The 26,256-nt window shown below is 40.2% G+C and overlaps 1 protein-coding gene across 3 annotated transcripts; it reads left to right on the plus strand.

Moving 5' to 3' along the window:
- On the plus strand, positions 1-26,240 carry LMLN (leishmanolysin like peptidase). 3 transcript variants are annotated; one of them, XR_007768394.1, is made up of 18 exons: positions 1-162; positions 2,034-2,131; positions 2,214-2,244; positions 2,630-2,712; positions 2,965-3,082; positions 5,233-5,408; positions 8,505-8,610; positions 8,834-8,928; positions 12,377-12,494; positions 13,933-14,040; positions 15,610-15,686; positions 16,415-16,525; positions 17,562-17,694; positions 18,702-18,861; positions 19,538-19,668; positions 20,504-20,714; positions 21,954-22,264; positions 23,476-26,240. XR_007768394.1 is itself a non-coding variant. In XM_050917053.1 (17 exons), exons 1-17 carry the CDS (start codon positions 10-12, stop codon positions 22,052-22,054), a joined length of 2,010 nt encoding a protein of 669 aa, XP_050773010.1. In that variant the 5' UTR covers positions 1-9; the 3' UTR covers positions 22,055-26,240. The 3 variants fall into 3 exon arrangements, 2 of the variants coding, with proteins under 2 accessions (XP_050773010.1, XP_050773011.1); XM_050917053.1 differs by having other exon boundaries at positions 21,954-26,240; XM_050917054.1 differs by lacking the exons at positions 21,954-22,264; positions 23,476-26,240 and having other exon boundaries at positions 20,523-20,619.
- The last annotated feature ends 16 nt before the right edge of the window (positions 26,241-26,256 follow it).

Consider the following 26,256-nt stretch of genomic DNA (forward strand, 5'->3'; position numbering starts at 1 on the left):
CGGCGGACGATGGTGGCCGAGCCCCGCAGTCCGGGCCGGGTGCCGTACTGGTGGCCGCCGCTCTCCGCCCTCGCCGCTGCGCTCCTCCTGCTGGGCTGCAGCCCAGCCCCCGCCGCCGCCTCCTCTTCCAGTTGTCAGCACCGCGTTCCCAGCGGCGGAGAGGTGAGGAGTCCCCGGCCCAGAGCTCTGCGGGCGGCCCGGGGAGGTGATTGCGTAACGCGTGGGGCCGGCGGTAGTGTGGGTGCTCTCTGTGTAATGGGTGGGGGCGGGGCACGGAGTGCCCTGTGTGTAATGGGCGGGGTATGGGGTGCCCGCTGCATATGGGGTAGGGGTGGTGCGTGGAGCATGGGGTGCCCTGTGTGTAATGGGCGGGGTATGGGGTGCCCGCTGCATATGGGGTAGGGGTGGTACGTGGAGCACGGAGTGCCCTGTATGTAATGGGCGGGGTATGGGGTGCCCGCTGCATATGGGGTAGAGGTGGTGCGTGGAGCACGGAGTGCCCTGTATGTAATGGGCGGGGTATGGGGTGCCCGCTGCGTATGGGGTAGGGCTGGTGCGTGGAGCACGGGGTGCCCTGTATGTAATGGGCGGGGTATGGGGTGCCCGCTGCATATGGGGTAGAGGTGGTGCGTGGAGCACGGAGTGCCCTGTGTGTAATGGGCGGGGTATGGGGTGCCCGCTGCGTATGGGGTAGGGCTGGTGCGTGGAGCACGGGGTGCCCTGTATGTAATGGGCGGGGTATGGGGTGCCCGCTGCGTATGGGGTAGGGCTGGTGCGTGGAGCACGGGGTGCCCTGTATGTAATGGGCGGGGTATGGGGTGCCCGCTGCATATGGGGTAGAGGTGGTGCGTGGAGCACGGAGTGCCCTGTGTGTAATGGGCGGGGTATGGGGTGCCCGCTGCGTATGGGGTAGGGCTGGTGCGTGGAGCACGGGGTGCCCTGTATGTAATGGGCGGGGTATGGGGTGCCCGCTGCATATGGGGTAGAGGTGGTGCGTGGAGCACGGAGTGCCCTGTATGTAATGGGCGCGGTATGGGGTGCCCGCTGCATGTGGGGTAGGGGTGGTGCGTGGAGCACGGGGTGCCCTGTGTGTAATGGGTTGGGAGGGGCATGGAGTGCCAGCGGGGCTTGCGGTGCCCTCTGCATACAGGGTAGGGACGGGACAGGGAGTGGATATGGGGTGGTGTCCTCTCTGTAATGGTTGGGGAAGGGGTAAGGGTTGGGATCAGGAGGTATCCGAGCTGCGTGGTATCAGATGGGGTAAAGGAGGAATGGGGTAAGGAGGATTGGTCAAAGGGTGGGAGAACTGGGGGCTAGGCTACCATGGTATCTGAGTGGGGTTTATAGGTATCTATGTTAGGAGTCAAGTGGTGGAAGGATGTTGGAATGTAATGGTGCTCCAATGAGAGGTGTCAATATCTCGGTAATGCCAGAATCAGCTGTTTTGAAAAATGGCTCCACTGAAGCTCTACAGAATAACCTCAAACTAAAGCAAACAGATGGCAGATAATGAGATCATTCCAGAACAATCAGTTGCAAATAAAACTGCTTATTTGATATGTCATTCCAGGTTTAAATGCTTTGGTCATAATCCTGTTACTTCTAGGTCTGATCCTTGCTGAAGACATTTGAGGCAGCTTCCTGGAACTTGCATAAGAAATTCAAGAGAGTAAATGTACATAGACAGGGCTTCTGCTGTAGTCAAAATTATAAATTTAGCCACTTCTGTAACTGTCTTTTAAAAATTCAGACTGTTTTAGTCAATATATAACTAATACAAGTAGGAGGAGATAAGGTGTGTGTATGTGGAAGTAAATATGTTGACTTTTGGGATGCTGTCCAGAGTACTGAGTGATCTCTGATTAGGAAGGTGAGAATTATTATTTATTATTATTATTATTATTATTATTATTTTATTTTAAATCAAGAGCCTTTCAATATGGAGGCATTCAGAATTTGTAAATACCTGTCAGTTTAAAAAAAATTGTAAAAATAACTTGTCAAATCAAGTTCTCTGTTCCTGTTTTTACCAGGTTGTCTACAAAGTTTATCTTAAGGAAAATCATGTTCTCAAGAGAAATGTTGATCAAACACTGAGAATTAAGACTATATATGACAGAAGTGTCGAAGAGTAAGTATAGTGATATTTTTCTGCAGTTTTGAAATGTAAAAATATATTATCTATATCAAAATATTTCCTTTTTTCCCCCGAGTTTGCTCCCTGAGAAACGACACCTTATAAAGGTATGTTACACTTGTTTCTCCTTTTGGTTTGTATGTATGGCAGTCTGCTCTCCCAAAAGTTATTCCACAATGTGCTGTACATCAGTTATTTGCTATTTTTCACTCCAAAAAATGTCTGGTTTCCAGTGGCACTTTATGTGTAGTTTATAAAGCACTTTGGGATCCTTCAGAGTAACTATAGATTACTGTCAATAGTATTACTGTGACTGCAGTGCCATACAGCTTAGCTGCGCTTAAGTCTTCATGTCATGCCATCCTTTCTTCTGCTGTGCCTTCATGTTTAGCAAATGCCCTGTAATGTGAGAGTTAGTGGTCCTAGGATGCATTTGTACTTGTATTGCAACAAGGAGTCCATTGTGTGTATTTTTGTTTTCGTTAAATTTAGAACAAACTTTTCCCACAAGCTATTTCTTATTTGGAAAAGACTTTTCAAGTTCGCAAACCAACAGGTACTATTTCGCTAAGCAGGTGAGTGAAGTTTGTTTACTGTTGTTTGCTCTGTTGATATTTAAAATACTTTTGAGTGAACTTTAATATAAATGTGGAACAACATCTTGTTTTTCCACTAGTGTAATAGTAACCTCTTGCAAGTAATATTTCTCATACTAATGCCTTACACAGTAATATTGTAGCACCTGTTTATTTCAGTATCTTTAGCTGCCATGAATTATTTTACAGCTTCCCTTTTCACTTACAAAATAATTTTGACTTTAATTGAAGGCAATGTGCAACAAACCAGTATTTAAGGAAGGAAGGTGACCCTCATAGGTATTGCCGAGGAGCCTGTGCAGAACACACGAGATGTGGCCCGGTTGTAGTTCCTGAGGAACACTTACAGGTAGTTCAAACCAAGTGACATCTACTTAGCATTATAAGTTTTATGGTTTGTGAAGATTACTAATAAAGTTAATATTAGTATGTTTGACCTTTTTATATGTAGTTTTTTACTTGTGGGAGGTGATCAGATTTGAACAATAAGACACAATATAATCTAAGGCAATACAGTGTTTCGCTGATTATATTATAGGGCCAAAAGTCAAGTGAATTAATCCTTACAAAAATTGCTGTAATTGCATTACGGTGCATTGGTGTGGAGTGTGTCAAAATTATGCAATAGAAATTTTACAGATACTAAGGAAAATAGATTCAGAAAGGACATTGTTGAATATTAAGCCTGTCATAAACAGATAGTTAAGGGTTAATAGAACAGGAGTACTTCATGTCTCTTTTGACTGTAAAGGGTTAACAAGTTCAGTGAGCCTGGCTGTCACCTGACCAGAGGACCAATCAGGGGACAGGATACTTTCAAATCTTGAGGGAGGGAAGTTTTTGTGTGTGCTGTTAGATTTTGGTGGTTGTTCTCTCTGGGTTCTGAGAGTGACCAGATGTGCAACCAGGTTTCTCTCCAATCTCTCTGATATAGTCTCTTATATGTCCAGAATAGTAAGTACTAGGTAGATAAGGTGAGTTAGGCTTATGTTTGTTTTCTTTATTTGCAAATGTGTATTTGGCTGGAAGGAGTTCAAATTGGTATTTTGCTGAAAGGATTTTAATTTGTACTTGTATACTTAGGCTGGGAGGGTATTCCTAGTGTCTATAGCTGAAAGACCCTGTAACATATTCCATCTTAAATTTACAAAGATAATTTTTACTGTTTTTTCTTTCTTTAATTAAAAGCTTTTCTTGTTTAAGAACCTGATTGTTTGTTTGTTTTTTTTTATTCTGGTGAGACCCCAGGGGACTGGGTCTGGATCCACCAGGGAATTGGTGGGGAGAAAGGATTACTTTCTCGGGGAGAGAGAAGGAGGGGGGAAGGTGAATTTTCCTCTCTATTTTAAGATTCAAGGAGTTTGAATCACAGTGATATTCCAGGGTAACCCAGGGAGGGGAAGTCTGGGAGAGGCAACGGGGGGAAAGGGTTTACCTTCCTTGTGTTAAGATCCAGAGGGTCTGGGTCTTGGGGGTCCCCGGGTGAGGTTTTGGGGGGACCAGAGTGTACCAGGCACTGGAATTCCTGGTTGGTGGCAGCGCTACAAGTACTAAGCTGGTAATTGAACTTAGAGGAATTCATGCTGGTACCCATCTTTTGGACGCTAAGGTTCAGAGTGGGGAATTATACCATGACAAAGCCTCAGATATTAGCAGAGTTCTAAAGCCAATTTATAATACTCCTTATTCAGTGTGTCCAATTTTCTAGAATTAATTTGCCATCATAGGGTCCAGTTTTGAAGTTCTTACTCATCCAAATCTTCTAATGAAGTCATGTTGACACAATATATTTTCTCACTTGGCTGTTTCGATTCATATTAAAATATATGATTAGCACTTCTCTTACTTGCTCTGATCATTGTAGCTTTACACACTTGATACCATTTTTCAAACGTATTGTGTAGCACTTTTACTCAATTTATTTTTAAATTTAATTGAAATTTCATTAAAATGAATCAAGGGACACACTTATATGAAATACAGTCAGAACCGCGAGTGATAGGTGTGCCTCAGTTTCTGGATGTCCAAGTTGGAGACACCATAAAAAAAATCTGACTCTGAAAGGGCTGATCACTGCCTTTTTAGTACACTTCGTATTGGGCACCACTCAAACTGAGGAAGCCCAGGCAGGGAGGGATAGCTCAGTGGTTTGAGCATTGGCCTGCTAAACCCAGGGTTGTGAGTTCAATCCTTGAGGGGGCCACTTAGGGGTCTGGGGCAAAAATTGGTCCTGCTAGTGAAGGCAGGGGGCTGGACTCGATGACCTTCCAGTTCTATGAGATTGGTATATCTCCAATTATTACCAAAATCACTAATCACTCTCTTTAAAACTTTGGCCCTAGTGTATTCACCTAGTCGACAGCAGGGATTCTAATCTTTACGTGGCTTAAAAGAACAAATATTTGTGAATAGCTTTAAGATAGGCATATTACATTTCTAAGAATTTGTTATTTAGGCTAATTATTTCATATCTTTCCCATTTTAATTGCATTATCATAGCAATGTAGGGTATGTCGTGACAATGGGCATTGTGGACCTGCTGGCTTACCAGACCAAGAAGGAGTTCGAGATGCTGATTTTGTACTTTATGTCAGTGCTCTTACTACTGAAAGATGTGGTCAGGAAAATATTATTGCATACGCAGCCTACTGCCAACTGGAAGCAGAAATGGACAGGTAAAAATTAATTCCAGGCTAGTTTTTACTGAGTAATTATTTCAGGTCTTTGCATTCATTTATGCTGAACTCACTAGATATGTCTGGTCTGCTGAGTGTAAAGGGTTGTTGGTTTACGTCTTATGTTCCTAAAATCTCATGCTTCATGGTTTTAGCTGGTCACTTGCATGGGTCTAGAAGGGACTCCCCCAGTGTGTTCTGGGTTTTTGCACTGAAGCATCAGAGACAGTCACAGCTGGAGATGGGACACTGGATGTGGTTGGCTGGTGCCCCAAGGTAGCTCTGAGCATTCTCTCTCTCTCTCTCTCTCTCTCAGTTGTCCAGCTGGCTGATTCTTGTTCATATGCTTATGGTTTAACTCTGGTCGGCAACCTTTCAGAAGTGGTGTGCCGAGTCTTCATTTATTCACTCTAATTTAAGGTTTTGTGTGCCGGTAGTACATTTGAATGTTTTTAGAAGGTCTCGTTCCCTAAGTCTATAATATATAACTAAACTATTGTTGTATGTAAAGTAAACAAGGCTTTTAAAATGTTTAAGAAGCTTCATTTAAAATTAAAATGCAGAGCCCCCTGGACTGATGGCCAGGACCTGGACAGTGTGAGTGCCACTGAAAATCAGCTTGCGTGCCGACTTCAGCACCTGTGCCAAAGGTTTCCTGCCCCTGGTCTAACTGATCACCATATGTAGGTTTGGGAAGGAATTTTCCCTCAGGTTAGATTGTCAGTGACCTTGAGGGCATTAGCAATTTCCTTTGCAGCAGGGGTGCGAGTCACTTGTTGGGTTATCTGAGTGTATATCATTTAATCAGTTTCCTGCCATTGCAGGGACCTCAGGCATTGGTTCACCTCGATCCCTCTCATGTGCCATAGGCAGAGAATAACAGTCGAGTCTCCTGTGACTTGTAATACTTAGGTCTAATTTAGGTTGTTGGGTTTAGCATGTGAGTGCTGGATGATGTTGGTGGCCTGTATTATACAGAAGTTCAGACTAGGTCAGTGGCTCTCAACCTTCCCAGACTACTGTACCCGTTTGCAGGAGTCTGATTTGTCTTGTGTCGTGTTCCCCCATCCCGCGCCCCTCCAAATTACACGTCACTTAAAACCTACTTGCTTACAAAATCAGACATTAAAAGACTGAAGTGTCACAGCACAGTATTACTGAACTTTCCAATTTTTACCACATAGTTGTAAAATAAATCAATTGGAATATAAATATTGTACTCACATTTCAGTATATAGAGCAGTATAAACAAGTCATTGTCTGTATGACATTTTAGTTTTCACTGACTTTGCTTGTGCTTTTTATGTAGCCTATTGTAAAACTAGACGAATATCTAGATGAGTCGATGTACCCCCGGAACACCTCTCTGTACCCCCAGGGGTACATGTACCCTTGGTTGAGAACCGCTGGACTGGATGATCCAGTGGTCTCTTCCGGCCTTAAGCTGTATGACTCCACTACAGTGGAACATGGTAATGTAGACAAGTTACATGTTAAGAACCAAAACAGTCGTTCTCATGTCTCTCCTTGACACATACACTTTTTGAGATTTTGCAAAACAATATTTTGCTTAAATATTATTTGTCAAGTAGGAATTATGCTAACAAATATTTTCATTATTTATTAAAATAAACTAAACTTTCTTATTAATGTGTGCGCGCACGCGCACACTCTCCGCCCCCACCCCCCGACACAAATCAAACTACACGAAATCCTGAGAAGCTGGGACATACCAAGTCAAAGCTAAACCTCTTTCCTTAATACGCAAACCATATAAAGCTTCCATTGAAGTAAGTGCAAAACTTCTACTAATTTAAATGGGAGTAGGATTGGGCCCCTTATCTGCAGAATATGTGCACCTTGACCTTGTAATTGTATCCATTATCACCTACGTGGAGCCTTATGGAAGTTGACCTCAGTGTAGGGTGACCAGATATCCCAATTTTATAGGGACGGTCCTGATATTTGAGGCTTTTTCTTATATAGAAGCCTATTACTCCCCCACCCCCGTCCCAATTTTTCACACTTGCTGTCTGGTCACCCTACCTCACTGATGCACTTTGCCTTAAATTTTTGTGCAGACTAGATCCCACCCCTCTGCTACTGCCTGAAGTTTTACAAGCTTAAGCAAAGTGAAAATCTCTTTATTTTAAAATAGATCAGGGGTTCCCGAACTGGGGGTCGTGACCCCACAGGTGGTCACAAGGTGGTTACAGGGGGTCATGAGCTGTCAGCTCCATGGGGCTGACAGCCCAGAGCCCCTATTAAATTAAATTATACCTCCCCTTTTTAATTTAGAAAGGTGGTCACACTCTGAGGCTTGATGTGGGAGAGGGGTCACCAATACATAAAGTTTGAAAACTAATGCCCTTGACTCCTAGAGGTGGTAGAAGAGAGGTCTGTTTCTGCTGCAACAAGTCAATTTTTGGGACATAGTTCTGCAGTACTGTATAAAGCAGTAGCTAGACCTAATTTTTATTTTCACTTTTAAATAAGTGTATGTGTGGGAGGGGTTATTTTGGGTGGTCAAGTAAGAGAGCTGAAATTATGCTCCTTACCCTCCATTTGAGGTTTTAAGAGATAACTGGTTGTCTCTGTTTTCTGTCTCTTATTATGGCTATAAAACAGAAGGTTTGCAATGGAAACTGACTGACCCTGAGCTTCAACTGTGCAGTGTCTGCTGCTAGATTAGCATTCTTTTATTTAATGAGTTAACTCAGTGGTTTTCAGCCTGTGGTCCATGGACCCCTCATTTCCAAAGGGGTCTACACCTTCATTCGAATCTTGTAAGGGTCTGCAAATGAAATAAAGGATGAAAACCATTGGGTTAACTTATTGACCTCCAATAATTTCACACTTTTTGCATGGTGTGTGTTTATATGTACACATGCTACTACTGGTAATCTATTTAGTCAGGAAAAACATTACATGGAAGGATTTATCCCCAAAAGAGGGTGAAAAGTTATTTGCGTTAAATCAGATGAGTGTTTTTGAGGTTTAATTTGTTACCTTCATATTTAATGTGATTTTTTTTTTAAGTTGCCCAGCATTTAATTGAAATCCAATTTATAAAACAAAGCAATGTTTGTCTTCCAGGCCAGTAGCAGGATATGCTAATTTGTGTCCAAATATGATTTCTACTCAAGCTCAGGACTTTATTGGCATGCTGTCTACAGTGAAACATGAAATTATTCATGCACTGGTAAGACTTGATATTTTAATATGTCATTTCCTTACGTTCTCCCAGCTAGTTTGTATAAAAAGGAATGCACTTAATTTGCATCTTTCAACATCTGTGCTAATTGCTTTCAGGTATAATATTCTCAACATATGTATTAGGGGTTGTATATTGGTCTGTTAATGGCTTTTAGTATTTTATATGGATTAGTATTGTCTGAACATGCTTTTTATTTACATTTTTGAAGGGTTTCTCCGCTGGGCTATTTGCATTTTATCACGATGATGATGGAAATCCTTTGACAGCAAGATATGCAGAGGGGCTCCCACCTTTTAATGACAGGTATATTTTTAAATCACTGAATCCTCTTGGTTTGGTAACTTGACAGTGTCCTTTCATTTTTGCAAGAATATATTCTGGCTGTCAGCCTCTTGAAAGCCAGCGTTGTTTCCTTTGCAGAAATGTTCTTTCTCTTCACACTCAAACATTAGTTTAATTTGTTGTAGAGTTGATTCATTTGTGGCATTGTGCTTTTTTGTGTTTCTCTCTCTCTCTCTCTCTCACACACGCACACCCCAAAGGGGGGAGGGGTGTCAGATTTAGGATGTCAATTACAGCGCTACTTGCACCTTTGCCTCCATTGGTGGTCTCTCTGGGTGCACTCCCTCAGGTGTCAGGCCTCATGCCTTCACCTATTTCAAAGTAGTTTTACAGTTCTCCCACTCTTAGATTGGCGCTGGGCTGCAGTATACTGTGTATTAACCATTCATACCTGAATTCAGCCAAACCTGCAGGGGTATCCCTTGTGCCATTCTTCCCTTTGGGAGGCTGTGACCAGTGGTACACAGTGATCAGACAGCCTCCTTAAATCAATGTATTGTTTGCTTTAGCAGTAGGAACAAAAAATTTAGAGCAGTGCTCCCCAAACTGTAGGTCATGCCCCCCAGAGTGGGGTGCAGAAGAATGTTCGGGGGGGTGAGGCCTGGGGCAGCCTGCATGGGGAGGGCATGCCACCCGCCTTTGCCACAACTGTGGCTCTCAGCTGCGGCTCCACTTCCGGCCCCAGCCTTAGCCCTGACGACAGCTGGGCCATAGCTTCCGCTGCCATCCCTAGCCTTGGCCCCTGGCTGTGGTTCCGCTCTTAGTCATGGTCCTGGTCCCAGTCCCAGCCTCAGTTCCTTTTCCCCTGTCTGTGCCCCCACCGCAAGCTGGGGGACCCACTCCTGGCTTGGTTGGGGGGTGGGTGGGCGGGCAGGGGTAAGGTGGGACAGACTGTGAAAAGTTTGGGGACCACTGATTTAGAGAAAAAAGATTGTAAATAAATATTCTATAAGCAGTGGGGTGTCTGTGTGCTGGTCTGGTTCCCCGGAACTATTCCCTTTTCTGAGAGAGCATTCCTTTTCAAACCAGCCAGAGTTCTTTTGACCTGCTGTGTTTCTAGCCTTTTCCTGTCCTGGGATTGTCTCTTAACTCTCAAGTGTTTGCTGAGAAGTTGCTCATCTTGAGCCATTCTTTCTCTTTGGCTTGTGATTCCCCACAGCTTGCTATTAACCCAAAATATTCATACTATTAACAGCCCAGTAACCAGGTCAATATACAGTATTCATAAGCTATTCTAGAGCAACTCCAAATTAGTCACATAGGGTCTATTGGATCTGGCAGCATAACTTCAGCTTTATTGCCCCCATTCCTCTACACTATAGGTAATGCTAAGTAGCAGTAATGCCCACAGTTAAACTGTGCTGATTAAAAGTTGACAGAATCCTATCAATTTTGCTTAAACTGACCACTTCACCTGCTAGCGATTCAAGGGCAATCTATTCAAATTTGGTTATTCTGAATATATGAAATCTTCCTAGACTGAAAAGAATTGGTGGTCCTGTCATATTGAAATGTGACTTTGTCTTCATTTTTCAATAAGATCTCAGATTTGACCTGAACCTTAATCTGCAGTAATTTGGTCAGTTTTCATGTCTGTTCCTTAACTGATACAACCAATAGTTAGTTAACTAAGGGCCTTCATATCATTGAAGGACTACAGTAGATGTTCATAAGTCTGCAGTATTATTATTCTGTGTGTTCAGTAATGGACAACTACTGTATAATACTGTAGGTTATAGAATATCAAGGTTGAAAGGGACCTCAGGAGGTCATCTAGTCCAACCCCCTGCTCAAAGCAGGACCAATTCCCAACTAAATCCCCAAATGACCCCTTCAAGGATTGAACGCACAACCCTGGGTTTAGCAGGCCAATGCTCAAACCACTGAACTATCCCTTCTCCCTTGCAGTCCTTTTAGGACTTCAATCCGGATTATCCTGCAGTCCTCTCAGGAACACTGGGGTCTTGCCTCTGAGGACTGCATGATCCATCACTGTGGATCAGTTCAGTGGTGTACTTAAACATACACCTAACTTTAAGAATGTAAGTGAGCTTACTGAAAACAGTGATTATATTCATGATTACACTTAGGCATATGCTTAAGTACCTTGCTGAATCAGGGTTTATTCTTCATATATATCTTGTATTGAGTTTACTCAAATCGCAATGATGTATCACATGTCAAATATCATTGTAATTGAATTTAGTCAGTATAAGATGTCTATCTTCCAAGGTTTTTACATATAGAATCATATAACTGGAAGGGACCTCAAGAGGTCATCTAGTCCAGTCCCCTGCACTCAAGGCAGGACTAAGTATTATCATTCTAGTCCGTCCCTGACAGGTCTTTGTCCAACCTGCTCTTAAAAATCCCAAATGATGGAGATTTCACAACCTCCCCAGGCAATCTATTCCAGTGCTTAACCACTCTGACAGTTAGGAAGTTTTTCCTAATATCCAACCTAAACCACCCTTGCTGCATTTTAAGCCCATTGCTTCTTGTCCTGTCCTCAGAGGTTAAAAAGAACACTTTTTTTCTCCCTCCTCCTTGTAACAACCTTTTATGTACTTGAAAACTGTTACCATGTCCCCTCACAGTCTTCTGTTAATCATTTTTGTTGCTCTTCTCTGGACTTTCTCCAATTTGTCCACATCTTCCCTGAAATGTGGTGCCTAGAACTGGACACAGTACTCCAGTTGAGGCCTACTCGGTGCAGAGTAGAGCAGAAAAATTACTTCTTGTGTCTTGCTTACAAGTCTCCTGCTAATACATCTCAGAATGTTTCCTTTTTTTGTAACAGTGTTGACTCATGTTTCGCTTGTGATCCACTATGATCCCCAGATCCCTCTCCGCAGTACTACTTCCTAGGCAGTCATTTCCCATCTTGTATGTGTGCAATATGTAATGGCACTATGTAGGATGATTTTTGCATGCCTATAATTCTCATTTACTATTAAAAAAAAAAATCACAATACACTTTCCTGTTTTTCAGTTAATTTAGATATTTTCAGTATGAATAAGTGATTTTGCAACTGTTTTCCCTTTTACTAGTAAAAACTCATTCCTTCGTGCAATTTCTGCAAGTGAAAGTTCTTAGCTTTTTAGATTCTCTCCTGATATGTGCAATATATTTTATTAGTGCATAATAATTCTGAAAATATCTCCTTAGTAAAATTCTTCAGTTTGGCTGGTCACAAAATGCAAATTAGGCTTATAACTTGGAAGAATATTACTAAGGAGGAAAGTTGCCCATTTAAACTATTTCATTTTCATAAGGAATTAGAGTACGTATTAAGAGGATACTGAGCACTGTTCAGTTTTGGAAGGTAATGTTCAGTTTTGGAGTGTAGTCTAGGTTTATTGCCTCTATTCTGGTAAAACATCTCTAATTAAAACACTCTCCTTACAGTCTAGGTTTGTATCAGTGGAGCAATAAGGTTGTTGATAAAGCAGTGAGGTTATGGGATATACGAGGTAATAAGATGCTGCGCCATGATGTATTTCTTCTGATAACACCTCGAGTAGTTGTAAGTACTGATTAACTTAAACTTATTTCATAGTATATCTGTCATCATTACCATCAGATACTTGAACTTCAGTCATTACCATCTTGTTGATAACAAAAATGTTAATTTATTGGATACTACAAACAAAAAAGAATTCTTGACCACGTCATCTGGTTTGGGTCAAACTTTAGAGAAAATCATACTCCTAGTTAATTAAGGGATATTTCAGTAAGATGGAAAACAGTTAATTGGGTCTTGAGGTATAAGGGGAGAAATAATTGAAATGCAAAGACAGAATGTAGGGGTTGGGTAGAGATACCATGAAGGATAGAGTAGAAGATTAAAGCAGATTTGGTAGCGATTAAATGGACCATCCCATCCTACTGACATCTTGTTTCCATAAATTCTGATCCTGAGGCTGTGATCACTCGCAATTGCTATTGACTTAAGTGATAATGCCCTTAATCCTTTTTCTGTTCAGTGTTCATTTTTTTTTCATATGACTAGTATATCTTTCCTTTCCCATTTAAATACTACTTGTTTCCATGTTTTCCTGATTCCACCTATAATGAAGTGTCAGCGTTGAAAAATTTCATCACACCTTTCCTCTTGTTTTAGAAATTATTCCAAAGTGTTTGACACCCTTTCTCCTCCAAGCTCCCTCTACCCCACTCTCTCACAGCCTTTCCTTTCAAATTTTAACTTTTTTATTTTTAAGGAATTTGAGGACAGAAACCAATTAATAAATGAAACCAAACAGTACTTTCACCCAAACATTAATTTTGGTATTATAGATTGTTTGTTTGGAGAAATTCTAGTCTAACCTTTACTTTTAGGAAATTGAAATAACTATTTGTAGCCTAACTCTTTAAAGCTGTACTGCTAACTATAGTAAGGGGCTTCTGCTCATCCTGGTTACTGTCCTATTGTGAGGCGGGAGCTGGGAGGGCAGGCCACAAATCTTAGACAACGTTGTGATGCCTGTTGGCTAATAGCGGTATGTTTTGATTTTTCTCATGGAAAATTCCACCAGAATCTCTCTTCTTATGGAAAATTTTGATTTTGACAAAACCGTTTTCTAACGTGAAAATGTTTTGTTCAGAATTTCTTGAGCATACTTAATCATGAAGGGGGCGCTATTTGATGAAAGCTTATTTTCTGTGAAACATTGTTTTCAAATGATCCTGATATGAACTTGGAATAAGTAGGCGGTATGGTATGTTACTTATTGGCGGCTAACAGCCAAGTTGCTGGATTCAGTACTGGGAGATTCACTAGCTTGTTAGAACTTCAATAAGGAGAAGTCCTTCAGCATTCAAAGGAAAATAGTAGACTGTGGTAAAAGGAGGACATTAAAATAGTCCTTTTTTTAAAAAAAAAAATCTTAATCAAGAAGTTCATTTCTGAGTTTTTCTCGGTATTTTCATAATGAGGTTGTAACAACAGTTCTGTTTTGTAGGAAGAAGCTCGGAAACACTTTGACTGTCCAATTCTAGAGGGAATGGAGCTTGAAAACCAAGGTGGCATGGGTACTGAGCTCAATCACTGGGAAAAGCGATTGTTGGAGGTTAGTGCTGGTAAATAATTCACTGAAGGGGATAAAAATGTAGATTTTCAGTTTTTTCAAGTGTATCGTAGATCTAGTGGAAACCCACCAGTGTTAAACTTAACTGAAATACATTGCAAATAACTCTAAGCTGTGCACATTAAACCTCTATTCGTTCCCACACAACTCTCGTACCATTCTCCAAACTCTTAATTCTCAGAGCACAAGGTTCACCAGTGCCTAGAAAAACAGCATCAAATGACGAACAATTAGAGGTTCACTTTTCTATAGTTCTTTACCTATCTTCCCCCAACTTGCCCTGTAGAATTTATTAGTGTAATACAGCTATGCAGTGATCCTAGTTTAGTTTGTTTTATGTACTTCTGTAGCAACTAGTCTCTTCATAAGAAAACTACATTTATAAGGGCACTTTTGAACTTGATCTTTGTTTACTGAGTGAGTGTTTCTGGGAGGAGAGGGGAGTGGAACTCCCTTTGTGCCAGTTTTATCTTTTTGTCATCCCCTCTCCTTCTACCTTTTTGTCTCACTACTTTGACTTCATAAAATCATAGAAATGTAGGGCTGGAAGGCACCTTGTGAGGTGATCTAACCCTTCTCTGTATTATAGGATTAAATATATCTAGACATCCCTGACAGGTGTTTGTCTAACCCAGTGGTCCCCAAACTATGGGGCATGCCCCCCTTAAGGGGGTGTGGAGGAACATTCTGGGGGGCACAGTGGGGCCCAGGTCAGCCCCCACAGGAGGTGGGGAGGGAGCGCTGCTCAGTCCCGTTTTGCCCCCAGCTCTACTTCAGCCATGGTCCCGCACTCAGTCCCAGCATCGGCCCTTTACTGCAGTCCAGCCAGGACCCCAGCTGCTGGCCCCCATTGCGGCCTGGCCGTGGTTCTGGCTCCATCCCTGGCCGTGGCTTCATCCCTGGCCCCAGCTCCAGACCTTCCCCCAAGCTGTGGCCCCAGTCTCAGTCCCCTTACCCCTGTTCGCATGTCCTCACCCCTACCCCCCCAACAGGAGCCATAGCCATGGCTCGACCCTGAAAAGTCTGGGGACCACTGGTCTAACCTGTTCTTAAAAAACCTTCAGTAACAGGAAATCCACATCTTCCCTAGGTAACCTGTTTCAGTGCTCATCTGTATTTCTATGATCCTCCTCCAGTGTGGCTTTTGCCATCTCCCCTGTGCAGAAATTCCTCTGAACAAGGCAATTGACTTTTCTCTCACTAAGACGGTGGTCATTTCGCCTATTTGATTGTCTGTGCAGCATTGTTCCTTTTATAGTACAAATGTTAGTGACCTCATAGTCATGGGTAAAGCCACGATATCAAATCAATGTTGTGCATTGTGGAGGTAAGCAATAAGGGAACAAATTACAATTTCAAGATTTTCTAGGGAAGTTGGTAAGAGAAAATTAAACATTTTTGGAAAATACTTTTGGTGTCCTTTTAACGTGCAGTGAAATTTTTTTCAGTATGGAGAAATAACTTCTTAAAATACTTGTCAAGGAAAATGTGCTCTGAAAACACTGTGAATCGCTTTTCAGAAGCTTCCTAACAGTTACTGGTAATTTTCAGAATGAGGCAATGACTGGATCCCACACACAGAACAGGGTCTTCTCTCGGATTACCTTAGCATTAATGGAGGATACAGGGTAAGAGTGTAAAGACCAAATGTTGTTAGTCTTCAGTTTCAGACCTGTGTTTTTTCAAGCTATAAACAATGAAAGTACTGTGGAGTTCATGCACTTAGAGATGTTGCAGTTGAATGAATACAGCTTGCTTTATGTAAAAAGTTAATAATTAAAGATATTTGGTATGTTATCTTCATTTTTCTTCAGATGTCTCTTGAATGCCATCTATCATTACTCTGTCCATAAAGACCACACCCTTGTGTGTATCTGGTTTGTCTAATCAAATTATGCCTTTGGGGTAAAATTCTCCTTGAAAAGCTATATAGCAGATCTTCACTGTCATTCAGCTCTTATTACAGGTATAGAATTTCCATGCCTGGAAGGAGGGCAGAATCAGTCAAGATCTAACCTGTGGATATGAGAGCAGAATTTCCCCTTTATATATGTAAGCCCTTTGGCCAATTACTCCTGTTTCTTTGGCACACTTTATCCATTGTACAATGCCAGATGTAGTCACCATTTATTCAGCAAGAGATGCACATTAACAAATAAGACAAGTTTTAGCTTTAATTCACTATTTGTAAAATCAGAAGGAAATATTTGTATAATTTGTACATACAAAGGGTATAACCTCCATTAAAATTTTCAGTGAATGAATAAAGAGATTATCAAGTTTTTAAACTGTCTTCTGATGATTGGTCAGAAGACCAGTTTCTCAGCTGTATTTCCATTTCAAAATATCTTTACAGCTGGTATAAAGCCAATTACAGCATGGCAGAGAAATTAGACTGGGGCCGTGATAAAGGCTGTGACTTTGTGATGAAAAGCTGTAAATTTTGGATTGACCAAAAGAAAGAGAAGTAAGAACACACTTTTTTTTAAAAGCTCAATGTTCATGTTCATCTGTGTGTGTTTGTCTTCACTCATATTATAAACTTTTTGAAATGTGTGGCTGTTTAGTGTTGTGAGCCTAATAGTGAGCCGAAAGTCCAATGAACTTTTCCACTCATCGCAATGCGTGGTAGCTTTTAAATTGGAAGATAGTTCAATTTTAGCTGCAACAAAATTTCCAGTCTGTCTCACCAGAGTGCCACAAAATCATTTGACTTGCAACAAAGGACAGACGGCCTTGACAATAATTATCCTCTGTAGATGTTCGCTGGTTCCCTTCATCATGTGTCTCAATATGATGCTTTGAAACCTGTTGAATTTGCAGTTTGTCAGTATTCGGTATTCAGCTACATCTTTCTCTTCTGTTGTGTAGACCATGAACTCACTTTTATTAGGTTGTGCAAGATTAATAGTTGGTTGGCTTCTATCACTAATATCCTTGCTTTTACTCCTACATTTAATCTTGAAAAGTGGACATGCTATTACTTTGCCTCCATTGAATTGGAAGTGCAAATAACTCTTAGAAATCTAAATATCTGATTGCACCTGCAACAATGGAGAGCGGGCTAAGGTCCTTTTCAAAATCAGGCCTAGTTTGTGTGTGTTCTAATAGTATTTAAGATACTGATCTGACCCATAGGGAGCATATCTCGTTACACTTTGTATTAGCAGGCCTTCTCACATTTTTAATCTTTTCACCGGCTTAAAAATTTGTAAAGACTCGTGAAACATTAGACCATGTAGATGAGTAAGTGCATCCTAGATGAAAGACTTTTTGATTTAGAGAATATTGTGTTGGTAAATGTATGGATGCATTTCCCATGACATTCAAGACCAATCAAATGGCAATAGTTTGCTGCCAAGCTCATTAAGAGACCAGTGCCCAACACATGATGGACCAGTGAAGTGGGGAAAAGTAACACCAGTCCTTATAGAATTGTCTAGCAAAAGCAATTGATATAAATATGATCTAATTCAACTAAGATTTTCTTTCCTCTTTTGAAGGAGGCAATTGGTGAGTCCATATTGTGACACTCTGAGGAGTAATCCACTGCAGTTAACTTGTAGACAGGACCAAAAGGCAGTAGCAGTATGCAATTTACAGAAATTCCCAAAGCAGTTACCTCAGGAGTATCAGGTATAATGCATCTTACTCCATAGAACAGCTCAAATTATTTTTGTTATTTACGTCAGGGGTTCTCAAATTTCATTGCACCATGACCCCCTTCTGACAACAAAAGTTACTACACGACCCCGTGAGAGGGCACTAAAGCCTGAGCCCTGCCGCTCTGGGGATGGAGGAGTCAAAGCTGAAGCCCGAGCCCTGCTGCCCTGGGTGGGGGACTAAAGCTGAAGCCTAAGGGCTTCAGCCTCAGACAGGGGCCTTATAACCTGAGCTTCACCACCCAGGGCTGAAGCCAAGGCCTGAGCCCTGCCATCCAGGGTAGTGGGGCTCAGGCTTTGGCCCTGGACCCCAGCAAGTCTAACGCCAGCCCTGGCAACTCCATTAAAACAGGGTTGCAGTCCACAGTTTGAGAACTGATGACTGAAGTGGTGCAAGATGTATTGGTGACTTAGGGTGTAGCATTCTTTCCCTCTGAGCTGGTACTGAACTACTATGTGAAGGGGATGTGTGGTGCTGAAAGTGCCCTATTTCAGAGAAGTACAAATGACCTGACCGTTTATGGTCATTAGAAATCTCATGTTGGTCTCTTCTGAAAGAACAATAATGTTAATCTGGCACTCTGACCAAATTCCATCGTAAGTCATTGCAAGCTCCTACATAGATTTCCCTGGAAGATTTTCTATATATGGTATTTCTTCAATTCCTTACCTAGAGTGCTGCCGGGTATTGCTGTGCATTGTTACAATAGTGCTGTTTCATTCTGGAGGTGGCTGTGATTTGGTAGGAAAAGTGATTTCTCTCATGTGTGCATATATGTGTGTATATACGTGCAGAGTTTAAAGTGCTTTCGGATCCCTCTGGCTCAAAGGCATTTCATAAACATAGACTCCTGTTACCAGTGTCTATGTGCAGCACCACTGATGTTGGCAATTTGTGATTATGATAGATTCAATGAAAGCTAAATATACACTTCTCCTTGTTGCACAAACTATTTCACTGCCTCATTTTTTTTTCTCCAGTACTTTGACAGTCTTAATGGAGTACCATCAGAAGATTTGCCTTATTATGGTGGCTCAGTAGAAATTGCTGACTATTGCCCCTTTAGTCAAGAATTTAGTTGGCATTTAAGTGGTGAATTTCAACGCAGCTCAGATTGTAGAATAATGGAAAATCAGCCAGGTCAGTTTCTAGTGAAGTATATTTTCAAAGTGTTTTTCTTGTTGCAGAATTCACAAGGATGGTCTTATCTGGACACCCACACATTTCCAGTTAAAAACATTCTTTAGAAAACAAGGTTCTTCGCTGTTTTCAATCCACTTTCTGTTGTCTGGTTTGTTCAGCAGACCATTTTTTTTCCCCTCCTTCCTTTCTCCACTCCCAACACTTTCCTTTTTGTCTCCATTTTTCTTCATGAACAGATAGGGCGGAGTAAATTACATTGAACAGTTACCATCTGATACTCCTGCCTAATTTGATAATCTGAGTTTTTACACTGCCAGTGACTCAGTGGCCTTACTGGGATGGTAAATTAGCACTGCTAGTGTACAGTGTAGCTGGCAGGCATATATTTGCAGTCTGGTGGAAGACTTATTCAGTTTAATGTTAACAGAAGTTGATTTATTCCAATAGACATTAAGCTGTTTCAGATTGTGGAAATGGTGTCCTAGCATTTTAGTCTAACATTCTATGAGCGGTTTGAAGAGTTAGGTTTTCTTTCTGGTGTTTGTTGAAATTGCCCTATAGATCGTTTACTACTTGAAGTTAATTTTCTTTACTAATTTACAATAGGGGCTTGCAGATGTTCATTTAACAAAGCTGAGTTAACTCTTCAAAAATGTGTTCCTCTTTCCTTCAGATCCTTTAAAAAACTATGGTGCAGAGAAATACGGACCAAACTCTGTGTGTGTCATTCAGAAATCAGCATTTGTCATGGCACAGTGCAGAAAAAAGCTCAGTTACCCTGATTGGGGCAGTGGATGTTATCAGGTAAGGATGACATTTTAAATAAATTTAGAAACCATTTAAAAAAAAATCACCTTTTTATAAAAACTCAGAATTTGTTTAAAAAATAGGATAAGATTACTTAATATCACAGGCTGTTTTTGTTAAATAACTCAATATTTTTAGCAATGCTTTAAAAATAGCTTCCTAACATGAGCATGTAACTTAAACTATCCACTGGAAGTTTAATAAAAATAAAAAAAGATTGGGGTTAAGAACAGGGCTAGAGGACAGATCTGGATGTTAATTTATCTCTACCGCAGACTTCCTATGAATGACTTGTCCAAGGTAGTTTTTGTGCCTCAGTTTCCCCAGCTGTAAAATAGGAATACTAATTTTTCTATATTTTGTAATTTATATTGGGATGTCATTCTCACAGGATGTCTAGCTTAGCTTGTTTTGTGAGTCCCATTGAGTTTAGGTGAAAGGCACTGGATCTATGTAAGTTTATTTTTCATAATCATGATCATCTTGGCTGTACTAATTAAAGAATGGATTAAAAAATATTCTTAGCACAACTGAAAATGCACTTATATAAAATCATTGGCAGTATGCAGATGATTATAGTAATTCTTAATTCAGTGGTTCAGTTAGAATAATTGCAGAGAAGAATATGACCAAATCCTTGAAACAAATAGCAGATTAAAATTGCTAATTGTTCTAAAATTAGCAATATGGGTTTCCAGTTCATCTGTGCTGTCTCCAAGTCAGTTTGTGAACAAAATAGTTGCTTATTGGAAGAATCTATAAACAAGTTTGGATAATAAACAAAGTGACATGTTTAAACATAACAGACCTAACTTGGTTTCTTTATTTTAAGGTTTCTTGTTCTCCCAAAGGGCTGAACGTTTGGGTCAAGGACACAGCATACTTGTGCAGCCGCTCCGGTCAAGTGTTAACTGTTAGCATTCAGATGAATGGATGGGTACATGCTGGAAATCTAATTTGTCCAGCTTGTTGGGACTTCTGTGATTCCTGTCCCCCTGAACGGGATCCTCCAGCTTCTAACGTAACAAGGGCACTATCAGTTGGTAGGTTGCCTTATGATTTGCTTATGTGAAATAAAGATAGGTAAAACATCTGAAAACTTCAGAGGATTTTGTCAGTTATTGGAAAATATTAAGTGCTACAGTATTTCAGCAATGTAACTATTCTTAAATAACTTGAACAGTTTGTACTTTGATTAATTAGATTCCAAAAAGATGTCTACATTTTGATTTTCAAAGACTGTATTGACTACCAAGTAAATCAAAATGGAGGGGCAAACCCTCCCTTCCTCTCTATTCCAAAGTCCTGAAAACTTTTGAGAGGGAAGGGAGCAGAGCCAGAGTGGTGGTGGTGTTTAGTCCTTAGATATGCTGGCCATATTCCAGCTTGGGTAACTACATTGTCTCTGTGAACTTGCCATCTAGTCTCAGCTGAATATGCTATTTATCTTCACCTCCTGTCCTTAAATTTCTATATAATTCTGTTGCAAACTGTTAAAACAGCTGTTTTTTGTTCCATCGTGGAAGTGACCAAATTGCAGTGATTAGGGAAAGAACTAGTGTATAGTTTGTAAAGCTTTTCTAGGAAGAAAAATATTATACACATTAATATAAGGTAAACTAACTCGAGTTCTAGTATCTGCTTTAGGTTTAGCATAGTGTATCCTGTATTCCTTGTGTATAGAGATTATTCAGAACAGATCTCTGAAACTGCTGGCTGTGTTAGTATCACCCACATTCTTATAAATCTAGAAAAACACACAGTGAGAACTTAGAGGGACAGGTATTTTTGCAAGCTCCCTCTTTCAGTTCCCTCTATTTCTTTCTTCCTGTTCCTTTCTTTACCTCAGTTCTGTGGTTTGGTTTTCAGTGTTCTGCTTTTATGGCAATCTAAATCAGAATTGTTCAAAAATCCACCTCTTGTGAAAGCCTGAGGCACTGTTAAAATGTTGATCCTACTCACCCTGACTTCTACCCCTCCTTCTCTTTTTCTTGCTGTGTTCAGCTATTTTCTGACCATTTTCCTAGCTGCTAATTCTAAATCAGTTGTAGAAGCAACACAAAGCACTTCCTGTCTTAGGGGCTAATCATGTTACTACTGCAGAGTTCCTAGCCATGGGAGGCTAATATGCATTAACATAGACAGTATTTCAAATGAAGTTTTGTATGTTTTCATGCCTCCTTTTTTTTTTTTTAACTGAAATTCATGCTTGTTAAATTGTTCACTATTCTGTGTCTTAGGTGTGTATTTTGTAACTGTATTATCTTTATATTTGACTTTAGATTTGTGCTCCTGTTCCTCCAGCCTGGTTGTAACGCTCTGGCTGCTGATGGCTAACTTGATCCCCTTGCTGACAGGATTTCTTTTGTGTGTATGGAGTTAAGTGTGGGTAAAAAATGTACTTACTCCAAGACTTCACCACCATGCTGCATTCCTCGAGTCAAGAGCACTATCATAGTGCAACATCTCTGCAGGCAGCAGTCTCACACTGGACGATGGCCTTTTGGTCTATCTCACTACTGCTTGTAGCCAAGAAGGTGCTCAGAACAGCAGCTAGCTTTTAAGAGGAAGCAAAGTTTACTATGCTTTCTCAGTAAGTGCCAGTATTTTCTGAATTCAGACCTTTAATTTTAACAATAACAACTTTTGAAGATCAAATGTGCTAGCTGCATTAGGCAACTGGCAACTCAGTCATTAGTGATATACATGTGAAACTGTAAGAATGCTTCTTGAATTTTGTTTTGCTAAATCCTCTAAGTGATAGCAGGATGTTGTTTTTTAGCATCCTCAAACTGGAGATATACCTCAATGTTTCTTTAGTGAAAAGCCATGGAAAAAAATCAGTTGGCATTGCTGCTAGGAACCTAGGCTGAAATGGGCTTTTAGCAAGTCTTGCAATTTCAGCCACGCACGCACAGACATACACACAAAACACTGATATTATGGCATTGCTTCCAAAATACTATTCTGTACTTTGAAACTTACGGTGAATTGATGGTATATTTTTCATCAAATTTGTTTCTTTACATTTATTCAAATATTTTAGTAATCCCACTTCAGCTCTTTGAAGCCCACTCTCATTGAATCCGTGCCAGTTATATGAAAATTGATGCACTACGTATTTGAATCTTACCAGGGTAACTTTAAGAAGGGGGAGCACTGATGTACTTTTGATGGGATGGTCAAAATATTTCACTTCACTACAGTAGCTTTTGTCCTTTACCTTCAATATCAGTGTTCAGAGTGCAGGTGAGGTGCGGGTGGTGGTGGTTTTTTTGGCACTTTATGGGTGTTGAGAGCTAAACAGCAGTGAAGTAATGTGTTCTATTCTGCATAGATAATGTGAACATACAACACTTGTACTTAACTTGACTTTCCTTTGGGGGAAAAATAATAGCGATGGCAACTGTAGTAAACAAAGACAGTGACTACTTTAGGCCAAAACAAGATAAACACACTGAGAAAACTATAGACTGGCTCTTCTGATGGACATGTGGCTGATCTCTAAAGTGATACTGGATACGTGAAGATCTAAAATACTGCTATGAAAACAGCTGGTTTTTTTTTTTTAAACCAGGGCATACTGTGCTATAGAGAAGCACAAGTTAGTGGTGCACAAAATCTACTAGATTTAGGGAAATGTGTAGAATTGCTGTTTCTACAGGATGACTGCTCCTGGGGGCACTTAGAGATGCAAACTTGCCCATATCGTACTCCTTTTGGACTTACAAATAAGTCTTGCTTGCTCTGTTCAGTCTGTCCATGCTGATAGTTCTGATTCTCAGAAAACTGTTTCCATTACAGATGTGAGGGGGCAGGAGTGCCCAATGGTTCCAGCATATACTAAGACAAGGAGGATAAATATCTTCTAACCTCCCTTTAAACTGCTATAAGGAAATGGATTTGTCAGGGAGTCTTTGCAAGGAAAAAAGGGTGAAGATATGGAATAAAAATCTCTGGTCACAGATGAACTTGTCCATTAGTAGGGAGAGTTTCCATTATGGTTATATGCATGTTAAAGAAAAATCTTTGTATGCCTACTGCATTTTTTTAACATTATCCCCGTAAAAATAGGGTTTTTATAATGTGACCAATGTCACCGAACCCCCAATTTGCTACACAAGTTAAAACTGCCCTAAGGAATCACAACTGAGAATCCTTTGCATTGGGTTAGTTCCAAGTTATATACACTGCTTTAAATTATACAAGGCCTAAATTAGCTTTAAATATGTGTGTTTAAAACATTTTATCCCTAATTGCTATAGTTTTTTAAAATGCATACAAATTTGGATTAAGACACACTAAAAACAATGAACAGACTGATAAATGTTTAATATATACACAATGCAGCAACAGTGTGAAAAGGTTCCTTGAAAACGCATAATGGTTTGAAAAGATTTCTTAGGCCCCAGAGGTTGATATTGTATCTTTTGTCTGTCGTGCAATAATAGAATTTTAAGTAGCATCACTCAACAATGATGCTTTTTATACTTGAAAATTTTTCTTGGTTATTTTTTTTAATAATGTAAAATATTTGCACTGTCTCAACTTTCTGATTAACTTTATAGCTGTTAAACATTTTTACCAGTGTTAATTTATTGCATTTGACATTTGATCTCCTGATCTCCTATCTGTACAAATGTGAAACTTGCTGTCTTTGAATGAAGAATCTTGTCTTCAACAGAACAGTTATTTATCCCAATTGCTCAGTCTGTTCTCTGAGAATGTAATGAAGCACGTAAGGTGACTTGAAAAGACACTGCTTTCTTACATCTGCATTGTGTACTATATAGTAAGTGAAAGTGACCATCGTGCATTGTAGAGGGAGAACTCGCCTACCTCTCAGAACGCTTCGAGGCAGACTTAACAGTACTTGCTGAGTAGTTGTTTGTTTTTAATGTATCCAGTGAAGTAAAAATATAATGTCTTAATAAACCTGAGATTTCAGTCATGATTTCTGTGAGCACATGCAGCAGTCAAGAATCCAGCTATGAATGGTAGAATTGGAAGTGACTTCCTGATTTTTGTAGAAAAATGTATTTGAACAGGTTAAATCAAACACTTGATATTTTTATATTAGTAAGCTAATGACAGGTAGCCCCATTGTAGTAACAATGTGATGGCTGATAGATGTAATGAGGTCACCTTTAAGGTGAGAGTGAAGAGGTGGCTGTCAATGCAGTGGAAATATCCCTTTTCATCTCAGAAGGAATAACCGAATAAAATTGCCTACCTCAGTTTTCTATACTGTCTTAGATTTAAATATTCAACATACTGTTAATTTCCAAATCTCAAGCTGAATAAGTAAAAACATCTCAGGTTTTTAAGAGCAGAATTAGAGTAGGAAGCAGAAGCCATTTCAGAATGCGGAATATACAGCTGAAAGTCCTAATTTAAACAGTCATTTAGGCAGCCTTAAGTGTTGTCTAACAAAATTGTCAGTGTTATTTTTCTAAAATAACCTGCAGGAAGCTACTCTTGTTTCCTAGTTGCACCTATTTTCTGATGTACTTATTACTGCATCGTGTGTGTATTACTTACAGCTTTCTTCCTGGACTAGCAAATAAGTTACTTGACTTGCTGTAGCTGAATTTTCTTGATTTATATTATAATTATTTTGTAAAACACTACATATTTGCTTACAGGAAAAAGTGTCTCATTTCTCAAAGGTGTTTTACAATTTTTTCCCTAGTTTTAATCTAAAATAGTAACTGAAAGTTCAGGTGAGCTAGATTTTGAGCAACACAACAGTGGCACTGGTCTCAAAGAATTACAGGGAGAGAGGGATCGTTCTTGGTCAGATAAATTGTTTGCAATGAGCAAAATGCTCCAAACCAGCAGGCAGTACTGTTACTCCAGTGCTGTGTTCTCCTAAATGAGCTGACTCCTGGGACTTTGGAGGTATCTAAGCAGAATTTTGCTCCAGTGTTTTACTTGACTGTTAGTACAAGGTAGTTTATCTTTTTGATGTGCACTAGTAAACTAGGAACAAATATTTAATTTAAAATCGTATGTCCTCTGCCCTTATTTCGGAGGGACGGTGCCTGTTTTCAAGTATTTTCTGTCCTGAAATTTTTTCTACACTAATGTATCTCAGTGCAGCTGGAGAAGCGTATGTTCTTTCTTCTCCAAAGTTCCTATTAATGTCAAGTTGGTGACCTGTGGCTGAGCAGTATAAGGCCCTGACTCTGCAAAGTGAGATGGAAGGGATGATGTGGGTGTAAGGCTCTGTATGCATTTATATCGCTTTGCAAGGTTAGGGTCCATGTGTATACATTGTGTGGTATGTGGTATTGGGCCTATGGGTACAAATGTCACCTTTTATTCTGAAAACAGAATTATTTTGGATGAGAGAACGGACTGTGACCTTGAGTATGTGTTTCCTATTTTAGTACAGAATATAAATGTAGAGTAAATTTTACATTGTTTTTTGTGACTGGAATTGAGGATAAAGGGCTAACTTTTGTGCTGTTGTGAGTAGAAGGTTTTGTTTTAATGTGTTAGGTACTGCCATCTTCAAATAATGAAACAAATCCTTGTACATCAATAAACACTTGTCTAGAAAATTGTATCTCAGTCTTGCCC

This window comes from Gopherus flavomarginatus, chromosome 10 (assembly GCF_025201925.1).
Source record: "Gopherus flavomarginatus isolate rGopFla2 chromosome 10, rGopFla2.mat.asm, whole genome shotgun sequence".
NCBI lineage: Eukaryota > Metazoa > Chordata > Testudines > Testudinidae > Gopherus > Gopherus flavomarginatus.